Consider the following 14687-nt stretch of genomic DNA (forward strand, 5'->3'; position numbering starts at 1 on the left):
CCGATCGGTCTGCACACGCAAACAAAGCCAAAACCTAGATATTTTAGGCAATATAGAAATCCTGGCCAGGATGCGTCCTGGGAAAATGGCACGTATGGTCACCCTAAATTATAATGACTACCGATTAACCCTAACTAAACCTCTAAGCATATGCCTAAAATTAAGCCATGCTTCCCATTACGAAAATTAACCATGGTAAGTGTAGTAACCATGTTTTTGGCGTATTGATTAACATTTGTATAACCATAGTTTTACTAGTACATAGGCCTATACCAGGGGTAGGCAAGTTCGGTCCTAGAGAGCCGCAGTCCTGCAGAGTTCAGCCCCAACCCTAATCAAACACACCTGAACAAGCTAATCAATGTCTTCAGGACCGAACTTGCCTACCCCTGGCCTATACCATGATTAAACTTAATTACTTAATTTGGTTAAATTAACATGGTTAAACTTAATTACCGTTAATTTGTGGTTACTAGGGTTTAACTATAACCATGTTTTTTGTTGTTGTTGTTCTGTTGTAGTAAGACCATGGTTAATTTTCGTAAACTACATTTATGAAGTGTTTAGCTGTGGTGATTTTTACAGCAGTTCTGTTTAAGTTGTAACATATTCATTATGTATAACTGAACGTGTTTTTCAGACAAAAATTGGCTATTTAGTTCTTTGCCAAGGACAATAAAAAAGAACGTAGGTTGTGCGTCACCTCACCAGCGCACTAAAAGCCGTTCTGGAACGTCGTAAATGTATGGAGCGGATTGACAGAATTTCAGCTCAACGCGTTCCGTCACTCGGCTCCAGATCCATCACGCCTACTGAGAGAAACCCACTTCGAGCAACGCTAACCAGCGAGCGAGAGAACGCCACGCAAAGACGTTTAAAATCCCACCAACTCCAAGACCGAAAACTCTCCCCAGACAACTCCTGGTCACATAAGCCGCCATGAACAAAAACAATCCGAGTGATATTAACATTAATCAACACTTTTGGAAGGCTTCTTGACTAATCAAATTTGGGGACCTTCTAGTGTACATCTAGACCCATAATACTGAATAAACATATGGTGTACCTTTCTTACTTCTTTAATATATTTCTAAAGCAGATGAGAAACAAATATACTGTATATCAGCGTATGAACAATAACATTTTTTTACTTTTTTTTTATTTTTAAGACTATTAATAACATCTCTGCGGGTGTAGACGTCCATGCATAATTTAAATGGGCGGGTCCAACAGTGCAGAAGAGGAAGCGCGAGGCAGATGATCCGCGTTCACCTCCTCTAGCGCAGTGCTGCTCACATTATATTTGAGAAGCAGATTCACAACAGCGTGGACGTGCCTCCAGTTCTTTATCAGGTATGCTTACGTTACTTTATATGACTAAATAAGGCTCTGTTCTGAGAGTAGAAATTATCTGAGTAAGTTTTAAAACGCGGAAAAGTAATGACATCTTGGCTGAGTACACAGCTAGACCTCTATGCAGTAAGAGTTACATGTTTGAGACGCATGGAAACAGACGGTGGCAGCCATATAGTGCTTCTGGACTGCAACACATCAGATCAGAGCAGTCTATGAAAGAGACACCATGGGATTTAATGTGTTTAGATTAACTACAGTAAGAACTTCATAGTGACACCTTTCAAATAATGCAGTTATGTTTCGATTGCCCACACCCACTGATTTTGCAAGGCAAACAACCTGCTGTACCTGCAGGGCAACTTCGGAGACTAGAACTGATTCTTAGTTACAATAGCTGCTGCTACAACTGACAAATACTAACAAACAGAAGAGTTCAGCTGTGTATTCATTGTATGTTAATGTCTTGCCTGGAACTTCATTTCTAGGACCTTGATGTGACTGTTTACTCCATGTAGCAACCATAAAGAGGTTCCCACACTCTTAAAAATAAGGGATCGAAAAAGGGGTTTTCACAGTGATGCCATAGAACAGGGGTGCCCAACCCTGCTCCTGGCGATCGACTGTCCTGCAAAGTTCAGCTCCAACCCTATCAAACACACCTGAAGCAACTAATTAGGGTCTTCAGGATCACTTAAAAATTAAAGGCAGGTGAGCGGCTATCGTCCTCTTTTGGAAGACCAAACAAAGTAGTTTCGCTTTCACAACGAAACACACAGCGCCTTCACGACATGGCGGCAGCAACAATACTACAGCGAGAATAAAAGTTACGCCTTCTTTCTTTGCGTGAACATTTGGATGGCGTTATGCAAATCTTCCCACATCCTGATGTAGACGTGGGGGCGTGTTAGAACGAGCCGTTTTAGGTAGGCGTGGTTGACTCTTAACTTTTATAAAGAATATCTCTTTGGATTTGAGACTTTAGTCTTTGCAACTTTACAGATCTTCTTTATGCACCAAGAGCTTGTAACACGCCAAAGAGAAAGGAAAAATTGAAATCGCATCATATGACCCCTTTAAAAGAACATTTTTTTTCTTAGTATGAAAAACATTTTAATAATCTAAATTAAAAAAAGACCCCATGTCCACTATATACAACCTTTTTTAATGTATGGATGTTAAAGGTTCTTCATAGAACCACAGATGCCAATATAGAATGCCTTTTGTTTTTAAGACTGAAAAAGAAATATACATCCATCATGTATATATCCAGCATTTGTTATACTGCCTTTAATAAAATGTTTTTTTATTTTTTTATTTATTTGTTTGTTTGTTTTAAAAGTCATTGAAAGCCAATACTTTTTTCTCCCATTTGATTTTGGTGTGAATTGTGGCCAGGGCAATTCCTAAGAGGTTTTGTGAGATTTATCCAAAAAATGTTTGGTGAATATGCTGCTTTTCCTAAAATTAAAATCTGCTTCAAAATCTTGTTTAGGATGGGCAGATGAACTTTTACATAAACATGAATTATAATCATTAAATTCTGACCACAATGTATTGCATAGTCCTGTAAAGTTTGTGTGGTCATTTTGTATCTTTTCATATCAGTACAGTCCCCTCAAGGATCTCGGGACAGAATGGGAGTGTCTGGTTGACTTAGTGGGAAGGTGTGATATGTGTGTTTGGCGTTGTACAGAGTTGCTGTTTTATCCTTTGTACCCTAATGAGGCTAACTTCCACTTGTGACAACAACACACATTTAGATAGTGTGCATGTATCGGATAGAGACCATAATTGTGTAATACTGCATATTCCTTGACCCATGGGTGTGGTTTCTGAGTACTACAGCCGTGGATCACGAGATATGACAGGTCTGTTGATAACAGCAGAGTTGTCAGATGATAATGCTGATGTTATACAGGAGGAGACGCTTAATCTACATGTCATATCTGCTGTACGTTACATCGATAAAAGTGTTGCCAAGCTACAAGAGTTGCTAAACCACCTTTTCCCCTGTAGCAAAATCACCCTTCCTCCTCTTTTATTAAACACAGGGGGCTGTATGAGATGAGTTACCACTTTTGCTTGTTGGTCACATGAGCAAGTTCAAAGAAAGCTGTCTTTGGGTTGGCATGGTGGTGTCGTGTGCTCTCGTTGTGGTTCATGTGCATCTTCACACTTTGGATCCTCTTTGCAATGCACATGAAACCATTAGGCCTAGTTGTATATTTGATAACCTTTTTCTGGCCAATCCTTAGAGGTGTGGTTCTGTTTTTACTATTTTTCAAAGTAAAATAGTGATATGACCAAGCATGTGCGTTGGCCTTGAGGAAAGAGGAAATTGAGCTTGTGGTCTGTGTGTAATTGTATTTTATTTTTTTCTCGAGGGACAGGACGTTGAGCTCAAGTGAGGATGAGCAATAGATCCTAAGATACACCGTGTTTATGTTTCATGTTCTTGTATCTGGGATTGTTCTGTGGAACTAGAATCTTTTATTACGAAAAAATGTACAAAATAAGCATGAATGGGGATATAGTGATTCAGTGCACTGACTGTAAAAGCTGAAGAGCTTGTGTTTATGCTAGTGGTTTTGTTAGCGGTTTTAGATTTGTACCCAAGTGTTTGTTGATATGCATTTGTGGGCCACTTTCAATAAGACAGGAATGAATGCCGGCTTAATGAATGTCCTGTGACCAGACACACACTCAGTCACTCTGTTTTCAGTTTAACATAATAAACAGATGCTGTCGTGCATCGTGGGTAACCCGGAATAGTTGTTTACAGGAATTATTCACCCAAAAATGAAAATTTGCTGAATATTTACTCACCCTCAGGCCATCCAAGTCAAGATGTAGATGAGTTTGTTTCTTCATCGGAACAGATTTGGTGAAATTTAGCATTACATCACTTGCTCACTGATGGATCCAGTGCATTGAATGGTTGCCGTAAGAATGAGAGTCAAAACAGCTGATAAAAACATCACAATAATCCACAAGTAATCCACACGACTCCAGTCCATCCAAACTGTGTGTTTGTAGTAAACAAGACATTAATTGATGGACTGGAGTCATGTGGATTACTTGTGGATTATTGTGATGTTTTTTTCAGATGTTTAGACTCTCATTCTGACGGCACCCATTCACTGCAAATGATCTATTTGTGAGCAAGTGATGTAATGCTAAGTTTCAATGAATAAACAAATTCATATACATCTTGGATGGCCTGAGGGTGAATTTAAATTTTTGGATTAACTATTCCTTTAATTTCTGATTTGATGTTTGTGCTAAATCTTTTTTTAGGATTTTTATCGATTTCAGAAAAAAAAAAAAAAAAGGTCCTCTGTCTTTAATTTGAATATCCTTGGTGTATTGAAACACTGTTTAATTCCCAAAAGGAGAAATTTAGTTTGACACAACAGCAACAGCAGACAGATACTGAGCATAACAGTGTTTTATTAGGGATGACAGAACTGCAATTAGCAGAACTGGTGTTAAATTAAATCACAAGCAGTGTTTAATCAAATCACAGCGAGTTTAACAATATTAAAGTCACTTGCTTGTAGGCTGAGGAGGAAATTTAAAAAGTGATACATGTCAGTCACAACTAGAGGGCGCTTACTTCCAAGATTTACCCTTGAGCATGTCTGCAGTGTTTTGTGTAGAATAATACATTAGGGAAATCTCATTAGGGAACCAATGGAATGCGGATATGGAGATGCTCGTTTGAATAATTTGGCCGCAGTCAAAAACAGAGTAGTAATGGTTCAGTGTGGATTCAGTGCTTGTTTGCAGATATGCTCAGCAATGCCATATTTATCTGCTCTCTGAGCATTAGCTGGTAACATGCCTTCATTGTGCATTGATGTTCAATAAAAAAAAAAATAGGAAAGAAATTCCTGGCAGTGGTTTGTTAGCCCTCCTCTGTAACTCTTTATATAAGCCCATTAGAAAAACAGTAGGCAGGATGCATTCTATTGGACATGCAGTTAATTTATCACCAGTCCAGCACACAGTGCCTGGGTAAAACCAATCAACATGTTCATGACTCCATCTAATGTTGTTCAAGGGTGGGAATGAGTACAGAACAAAGCTTGGTTTTAGATTCTAAACTGAAGATTCATGTATCTGTGCTTGATACAAACAGTAAATGATTTACAGGTTTGCAGCAGCTTTTGAATTACTTTTTGATTTTTAACAAATTTTTGTCAATTTTCTTCCCCTGAATTTTTTCTTTAATATGGAATTTACATGCAGATCAAGGGAACATTATCAATTACATTAACATGATCAATTACATTATTAGGCTTTTTTCTTTCTTTTTTTTAGCAAATTAAAGTTACTTTATTAATAGTTGAAAAATAATAATTAATGACATTATCAATTTCACCAAATTAACACATTAAGCTCACAGCTATGTACACTACCATTTAAACATTTGGACAATATAATCTTATTCTTATTCTTATTCTTATTCTTATTCTTATTCTTCTTATTATTATTATTATTATTATTATAGGTCAGGACCAAAATTCAACAATATTTATTAAAATATTTATTGTCTCATCCAATGTAATATGAGTTGTTTAACGGCTACTGGCTGTATTTGTGTAAAGAAACATCACAGTTATGTCCTTTATCACATTTAACCATCTGTGGTGGCAGTTTTTGTTACTTTCTGCAGCATCTCAGGTTTCCATCACCACTGAAAGAGCCACAAGTGTTCCATTTCAAACACGGGCGGTACACTCTCTTTATGTGTGACTGTACGGCGTGTGGGTGTGTATGGACTGTCATGTCATCTGCCATGCAGTCCTACCAGGAGATGAACATTTAATAACAGCTTTCTCCCAGAGAACAACAAGGACTGTGGGCTCAAACGCTGCTTTGTTTTAAATGCTGTGCTAGGAGTCCAGAAGCTGGTGTGCATCCATTAGATTGATGGGTTAAAATGCGAATAAAAACAAATGAAGGCTGTGATGAATGTGATGTTTGTGTGTAGACTCAATCCACTCAGCAATAAGAGAGGGAGATAAGTGTTATATAAGACGTTGGCCCTGAATCATCTGGCAAATATTAACTTAAATGGCACTTTTGAGCATGAAATGTCAGTCTATAAAAGAGGAGAGATAAAAAAGCACATCCCACACAAAACATATGGCACAAGAAGCATGTTGATGCATCTCTTGTAATGCTAGTAAGGCTCCTCCCCCTCTTGGCATGTGACTACTGTTTCAGCCCCCATTATTCTTGGACATATACTCCGACACACACTGCTGTTTGCCTGTGAGCGCCTTATCAGTGTGTGTTTGACTGTATTACACGCTTCTGCTTAGTTTGACGTTTCTGGGGAGAAGAAGACGCAGAGGATATTAGGAATGATGGGGGCATCTCTGCCTGTGCGCGGGCAGGTAAATGAACATTCTTTAACGTCAATCAAATTTACTGTCATACCAAATCTGCATATTTTTAAATAGGCATTTAATCTTATGAATAGTTGAAATGGTTTAGATGATATTTTCAGATTTCTCTGCTTTCTTTTAAAAGAGAAAAATACATTTTAAATAGGCAGAAATAAGGAAGGAACACTTCTGCTCTGGGTGACTTGTGAATTTTGCAACACGTGTGACTGCTAATCTAAAAATGCATGTAATGTATGCACAGTGAGCCATCAGAAAGATCTGCGTTTGCACAGAGGGTGTGATTTTCAAAATGTTTGTGCACATGTATGTGGGAGAGCGTGAGTCACTGTGGAATGTCAGTGTAATATAGGCAGACATTATATTTATAAAAATAAAAAACTAATTTAATTACAATTAAAGCAGCTCCCTTTATAGAGAGCAGCTTATTCCTACAGTGCAAGCTGTCCATCTACCTGATTTGTGTCTGGTAGTGTGCACTTCACACCAACCCTTCCAATTTACATGGAAAACATCGCCTTGTATTTGCATTTGGCTCGACTGTGGCTTGCTGGAGCAATTTTTTTTCTCTGTGCGGAACATCGCTAGTATTTTACCAGTTATCAAAATAAGGTTCCACACACCAGCAATGTTTGGGAAATGGCTTCAGAAAAGATTCAATGCCGGTGAAAAGTTTGGACACACTTGACTCCGTTTGGTTCTCATTATCAAATAAGAATTTTTGATCTAAAGGCTGAAATGCCTGAAATTTGTCTGTAGACAAATACAAATTGCACCTTATTTTATTTTATTTAATTTTATGATTAAATGAAAAACAACCTACAAGTAACCAGTAAAGAAACAAAAAAATAGATATATAAGATTTAAGAAAATTAAAATATAAGCATATGAGTTATTTGTTTACATTTTTGTCACTGTATAATTACCATACTTCCATTTGTGCTATTTTATAGCTTTAATGACTTTATTATAAAATGTAGAAAATGGTATATTTAAAAAAAATGTTTTGTATATGTATATTTCTTAATTTCTCTGTTTCATGTTATTTGAACTGCTATGGAAGTTGTGTTTGTATCAGGGTAAGGTGTTCTTGTCGTAGTCTCTGTTTGAATACTTAGTCAAACTGGTGTGGCCACATTAACGTCATCTCCCTGCACGACAGTACTGATCTGCATATTTACTGTTACAGAGGGACATGCTTCATCAAGTTGCTCCACACACAAGAACACGGTGGCCCCTTTCCCTGCTTTTGTGTTTGAAAAGACCTGGTCACTTGCCAGTTAAACAGATACCTTTCAACGAGCACTATTGGCTGTGCATTAATTACAGGGATAGTCCCATTGGAGCAACCTGCGCAACAATGCATGGGTCAGTAACTCATGCATGCACTCATGCATGCAGACTTTTTTACTAAAAGCCCAGATTGTAAATGATTAAAGTGCAACCTGCCACTTTAAAAGCAGACAAAAAGCACAAACAACATAATAATCTCGATTTTTACAAGAGAATATGAGTGTTTATGGCCCTAAATGGTTGCAGGGCATCTCCAAGTAGTTCCTGACAAAATGTGGTTGCTGAGGTGTTCTTGATTATCATGCAGATGCTAAAGTGTCTTTAGATGGTTGTCAAGATATTATTTGATTGATATTCTGGTCCCTAAATATTTTTCGGATCCCTTATCTGTTTGATTTAAACATTCGATTTATTGTCTCGCAGGTAGAAAATCATAACCCTGGTTGCTTAGAAAATGAATGGCACAGCCTTCCAAATCAAGCCACATGATTTTGTTATCAGGCATGTTTGTAGCACATGTGCATGATTTCCAACAAACTCCTAACTCTGAGCACTGTGCAATCATTCTTTCCCAAGACATTTTAAGCACCTAAGGACACAGGCCACCGAATGTGTGATGTACCTTCTGGACTAGATCAACTAGATAAACACATTTCAGTGTGCTTCATTTTGACACTTGAAGCAGCATGATGCTGGGTGTTGAGAGCTTGAGGGTGTTTGTATTGTGGTGGTGGGAATGTGCCTTTGATGCTGCTCTGTGGTTGAGCGCCTTTATTTTAAGTAGTAGTTCATTGAGCCGATCTTTCACTGTCTGCCTTCACACATACAGGTGCATCAGTGAAAACACAAGGGAGGTTTCCAGAACTGTTGGAATGTGTGTTTGCGTTCCTCATCTTATCAGAACTGAGCTGTTTCCACATACTGATGGAGGTGAAACTTTCTCAGCGAAAGTCAGTGGCAGCACAAGAAGCGATACAAGTGTGAATTTGTGTTTTGCTGACTATTCAACACTACTGTTAAACCTTTAAGCTGTCCTTTGTTTGTCACGGTGTGAGAGATGCATGTCTGTGCACTGAAACTCGAGGTTATTTGACTGTGATTTACATAAAACGAGGGACATTTGTATAAAGTCTTTGACCTTCACATATCCTCGTGTCTGTGGCTTTTACGAGGATTTTTAGGGAAAGCACTGTCTAATGTTTGTTTTACCGCTCTAGAACATTATTCATGGCGCTGATCCTATGTGATTTATTACCTTGGCAAACGCGCCGTTTTAACTCTTGTTTATGGCTGTTTATAGTAGGTTTCCATTCATCACTGTAATATGAGCCTACATTTACCAAATTGAGCTTTTCTTTTTGCATGCTCTGATGTGAATTTTTGGACGAGAGCCAATTCAATGCTAATGTTGCAAAACAAGATCTCTGATCTCCCTCTTCACGGCCTCCTTGAAACACATTTAGTCCACAGATGCAGATATACTTATGTTTTTCAGAATTTGAGATTTAGTATGAGTGCGAAATATCAGCCAATATTACAGATCATATCGATCGATCTATACAGTATTGGTTGATATTTAATTGTGCATGCTCATTTCCGCTATTCTTACATTTAGATTGTCTTTGCTGTTTTTTTTTTAACTAATAATTTAATAACACTGTTAAATGTAATCTTTAGCAAAACTCTAGATTAATATCCTTTTAAAATACTGTATATTATAATGTTGTGATGCCTAAATTCACTTGAAGTATTAAAAAGGATTGATTTTATTTTTATTTTTAATTTATTTAGTCAAAGTAATATAGAAATTTTATATCAACCATTTATCAGCTATGACATGAAAATAATAATAGAAATTATAACACTTATCCCAAGTCTATATGATATTCTGATCCCTAATCACTTAAAGTCTGTTAGTTTTTTTTTGTGCTCATTTTATCTTCCACTAGATGCAAATCATCAGTCTGATTATTTAGAAAAGCACGGCAATAGTAAGTCCTATCACAAGAAGCATATCAGTTTTCCAAATATAATTGAAGAATTCTGATGCAAAAGCCTCTTAAGTGCCATCTGAAATGTTCTTCTAAAATGAGCATTTTTATCAGGTTTCTATGTTTAGGTTTAGTTATTTCACTTTAATGGCAATGAAAAGGACCTGTTTATTGCCATTAAACTGAATTCTCTGAACCTAAACATAGGAGCCTGATAAAAATGATAATTTTAGAAGAAAATTTCAGACGGCACTTAGAGGCTTTTGCATCTGAATTCTTCAATTTGTCTCAGAAAGGAATATCACATGTTGACTAGAGATCGCTTGTGTCAGACTGATTCTCTTATACCTTGATACTCGAGCCCAGGTTGATTTGAGACTGCAGTTTTGCAATATTATGTTCTTTAAAATGAGCTTCTCTTCAAGAGCCTTTGCATCAGCGAATCGTCTTAGAGGAAGTTAGTGCAGATCTATTTTCATCCTGCTTTTGTGGTTACGAAAATCCACTTTTTCATAATCACACTTTAGGTCAGCTAACAGCTCATTCAGCAGAGAAGTGTCTGAACTATTACTGAAGATGTGATGATTATAATGGGCTTCGATGGCTCCAGGTCAGGTCCATGGAAACCAGAGTTGCGCTTCAACAGGACTTCACTCTGAGAGTGTCTAACAAGCCTGATTCCATCATAGACAAGCGAAACTCTCACTTTGATGCCACAGACCTGCTCACATATACAGCACGTCAAGTTGAGAGTTGATTAAAGTGTTACAGGTATCATAAAGTCATAAAATATGAGGTTCAGATTAAATCATAGTGTTAAAAGTGATCGTTGATAATTAATCATCCTCCTCATTTTGTTCAGTTCTGTCACTGCGATGAAGAGTGAATGATTTTAATGTAGTACTGAGATGTGACCTGCCATTTCCTAGAAAGACAAATGTGGCATCTCAACCAGAGTTTCATGGTGAATTTCTTAGGAATCAAACATGATGTGAGGATATGAAAATGGAAGATGTGCTTGAAATGAAATTACTATGATTAAAAAAAGTGCGGGGTCAGTGAGATTTTTAAAAATGTTTATGAAAGAAGTCTCCTGAAGGCTGCATTTATTTGATGAGAATGCAGTAAAACAGTAATATTGTTAAATAGCATTGCAATCTACAAAGTTTTAAAATGTCATTTAATATATAAACACCATCGTAATTTAATCCTGTGATGCAAAGCTGAAGTTTCAGCATCATTACTCTAGTCTTCAGTGTCACATTATCCTTCAGAAATCATTCTAATATTCTGATTTGCAGCTCAAAAAACATTTATTATTATTTTGTTGAAAACAGCTGAGTAGAATTTTTTCAGGTTTCTTTGATGAATAGAAAGTTCAGAAGAACTGCATTTATCTGGATATGAGGTTCAGATTAAATCATAGTGTTAAAAGTGATCGTTGATAATTAATCATCCTCCTCATTTTGTTCAGTTCTGTCACTGCGATGAAGAGTGAATGATTTTAATGTAGTACTGAGATGTGACCTGCCATTTCCTAGAAAGACAAATGTGGCATCTCAACCAGAGTTTCATGGTGAATTTCTTAGGAATCAAACATGATGTGAGGATATGAAAATGGAAGATGTGCTTGAAATGAAATTACTATGATTAAAAAAAGTGCGGGGTCAGTGAGATTTTAAAAAATGTTTATGAAAGAAGTCTCCTGAAGGCTGCATTTATTTGATGAGAATGCAGTAAAACAGTAATATTGTTAAATAGCATTGCAATCTACAAAGTTTTAAAATGTAATTTAATATATAAACACCATCGTAATTTAATCCTGTGATGCAAAGCTGAATTTTCAGCATCATTACTCTAGTCTTCAGTGTCACATGATCCTTCAGAAATCATTCTAATATGTTGATTTGCTGCTTAAAACATTTCTTATTATCAATGCTGAAAACAGTTGTGCTGCTTAATATTTTTTTTGTGGAAAACTGCTTAATATTTTTCAGGATGCTTTGATTAGCAGAAAGTTCAAAAGAACAGCAATTATTTGAAATAAAAATGTTTTCTAACATTATAAATGCTTTTACTGTTACTTTTCATCAGTGTAATATGTCGTTGCTGAAAACTTTTGAACAGTAGTTTACTATGGCACTGTTGCAAAAATGCATTTTAAGGGATTTTAAATGGATAGTACATTTTTTTTTAATTAAAAAAACACTTATTTTTGTCTCTTTCGTTAGACGATGCAAAGCAAATGTGCATAGGCCAAAGGTGAGGTTTGTTGTGACATTAATGAATGGCATTGCTGTGGTACATGCAGTGTGTCTGGACAAAAGGGGGATTTTTGGTTTTGCATGTGATGTCTTTAAGCTTCTCGAACATTTTTGTGAGCAGTTAGAAGGAAAGAGGAACAGGATGGAGGTTGCAGACTGCCGTCTGTTGTCCTCAATTTAGTTCTCAACTTTTTATGGTCAGTAGAGACTCTCCTGTTAGTTCTGAATGAGTTACTGAAAACTTTTGAACAGTAGTTTACTATGACACTGTTGCAAAAATGCATTTTAAGGGATTTTAAATGGATAGTACATTTTTTTTTAATTAAAAAAACACTTCTTTTTGTCTCTTTCGTTAGACGATGCAAAGCAAATGTGCATAGGCCAAAGGTGAGGTTTGTTGTGACATTAATGAATGGCATTGCTGTGGTACATGCAGTGTGTCTGGACAAAAGGGGGATTTTTGGTTTTGCATGTGATGTCTTTAAGCTTCTCGAACATTTTTGTGAGCAGTTAGAAGGAAAGAGGAACAGGATGGAGGTTGCAGACTGCCGTCTGTTGTCCTCAATTTAGTTCTCAACTTTTTATGGTCAGTAGAGACTCTCCTGTTAGTTCTGAATGAGTTACTCTAATCCTCATTCCAGCTTCTCCAAAAACAAGTCAAAGCACACACACATGCTCACGCACACAAGTTTGTTTGACATTCTCTATTGTGGAGACAATATTCTAACAAGCATATCTCATACCATTCCATGAATGTTTGAAGGACTTACGGCTTTTTCTCAAAAGCAAACAGTTTTAATATTTCCTCATTTCTCATGTTAAACAAAGTGTTGTGTGTCTTAAAGGAGTGCCCTGGCCGACAGGCCGATTGTTAGCCATGCTGCGACAGCAAGAACCCACGGTCAGCACCCTGCATCTGGTGGCTAATGATATGACAGATATCATGGAGAACTTGGACACACGAGAACTCGACATTGGAGATGGGGAAGAAGAGTTTGACGGCCAGGACCCCAATAGTGCAGGTAAAAGAAACCAATAACAGCATAAAATCACTAAATAATCCAAATAAAACTTAAAAAAAAAAAAATTAAATGCTACCATTTGGGGTCAGTTTGGAGCAGCAAATCAGCATATTAGAATTATTTCTGAAGGATCATGTGACGCTGAAGACAGTAATGGCTTCTGAAAATTCAGCTTTGCATCAAAGGAATAAATTACATTTTAATATATATATATATTCAATTAAAAAACTTTTTTTTTTAAATTGCAATAATATTTCACAGTATTACTGTTTTACTGTAGTTTTGATTAAATAAACACAGCCCTTATCAGCATAAGAGACTGCTTTTAAAAACATGACAATCTTACCATTCCCAATCTTTTAAACAGTAGTGTACATAACTGTCAGAAATTAATTTGAAGTATTTTTGTCCACAGAAAACCGCATCCCCTTCTCAGCCGTGTATAAAACAATAGGCTTTAAAGAGCCCGGGGCGCATGTGTTTCTTACTGCGCTTCCCATCACCGCCAAAATCCTGGAGGTGGAACGCTTCACTTCTGCCCAGGATCGCTTCAACATCACCTCCCAGAGAAGCGTCTCTAAGGTGAGATCTCCCACTCCCGTTCCCTTTCATGAAGTGTTAGTATGTGGGCTGAGGAGGTATATTTGTTGCTCGGGAGATTTAGAGGTTTCCAAGGCAATTTACGTGTTGCCCTGGAGATTTGGACACCATATACGAAAATACTTAGCACATGCAAAATAGTTTTTCAGAAGAATAATGATAAAATAATGAATCTAATGAAGACCCATCTCTCATTTTTGGAAATAGTTTGTTAAAGGTTTAAATAGCTGAAATCTTAAAGGAATAATTAATTATTTGCAGCATACAAGTTGAAAAGACATGAGGGTGAGTGAATCATAGCAGAATTTATTTTGTTTATCCTTTTTTCTAATGGCTGTTCATGTATCCAGTCACTTCCTGCAGTGTTTAAGATAGAAATGAGACATGGAAACTTCACCTGGTTGATAAAGAGGAAGGAGAAACATTTTATGGAGCTTCACAGGGAACTACGCACCTACAAGACCTTCCTCAGAATTCCACTGCCGTCCCGCAGGTGACCCGATCTAAAATACTAATTTAAATTATGTAAATTAATATATGTAAATTGTATATTTATATTAGTAATGTATGTAGAGATTAGGCTTATATATACATATATGTTTGTATATATTATATTATATTATATTATACAGTGGGGAAAATATTTATTTGATCCCCTGCTGATTTTGTAAGTTTGCCCACTTACAATGAAATGAAGGGTCTGTCATTTTTATGGTAGGTTTATTTTAACGTATAGAGACAGAATAC

The 14687-nt window shown here is 36.7% G+C and overlaps 1 protein-coding gene across 3 annotated transcripts in view; it reads left to right on the plus strand.

Moving 5' to 3' along the window:
• The first annotated feature begins 1259 nt into the window (after positions 1–1259).
• LOC107663701 (phospholipase D1-like) overlaps positions 1260–14687 on the plus strand; it is a 35261-nt gene continuing 21833 nt past the window's right edge. For 2 of the 3 annotated variants that reach the window (XM_016454000.1, XM_016454002.1), the window contains exons 1-4: positions 1260–1353; positions 13164–13340; positions 13756–13922; positions 14291–14433. In XM_016454000.1, the coding sequence (XP_016309486.1) occupies positions 13196–13340; positions 13756–13922; positions 14291–14433 (455 nt within the window). In that variant the 5' untranslated portion in view covers positions 1260–1353; positions 13164–13195. Of the gene's footprint in view, positions 1354–6629; positions 6762–13163; positions 13341–13755; positions 13923–14290; positions 14434–14687 lie in introns of those variants that run through there. The other variant, XM_016454001.1, reaches the window with a different exon arrangement.

This window comes from Sinocyclocheilus anshuiensis, unplaced genomic scaffold (genome assembly GCF_001515605.1).
Source record: "Sinocyclocheilus anshuiensis isolate Anshui unplaced genomic scaffold, SAMN03320099.WGS_v1.1 scaffold928, whole genome shotgun sequence".
NCBI classification, from domain to species: domain Eukaryota; kingdom Metazoa; phylum Chordata; class Actinopteri; order Cypriniformes; family Cyprinidae; genus Sinocyclocheilus; species Sinocyclocheilus anshuiensis.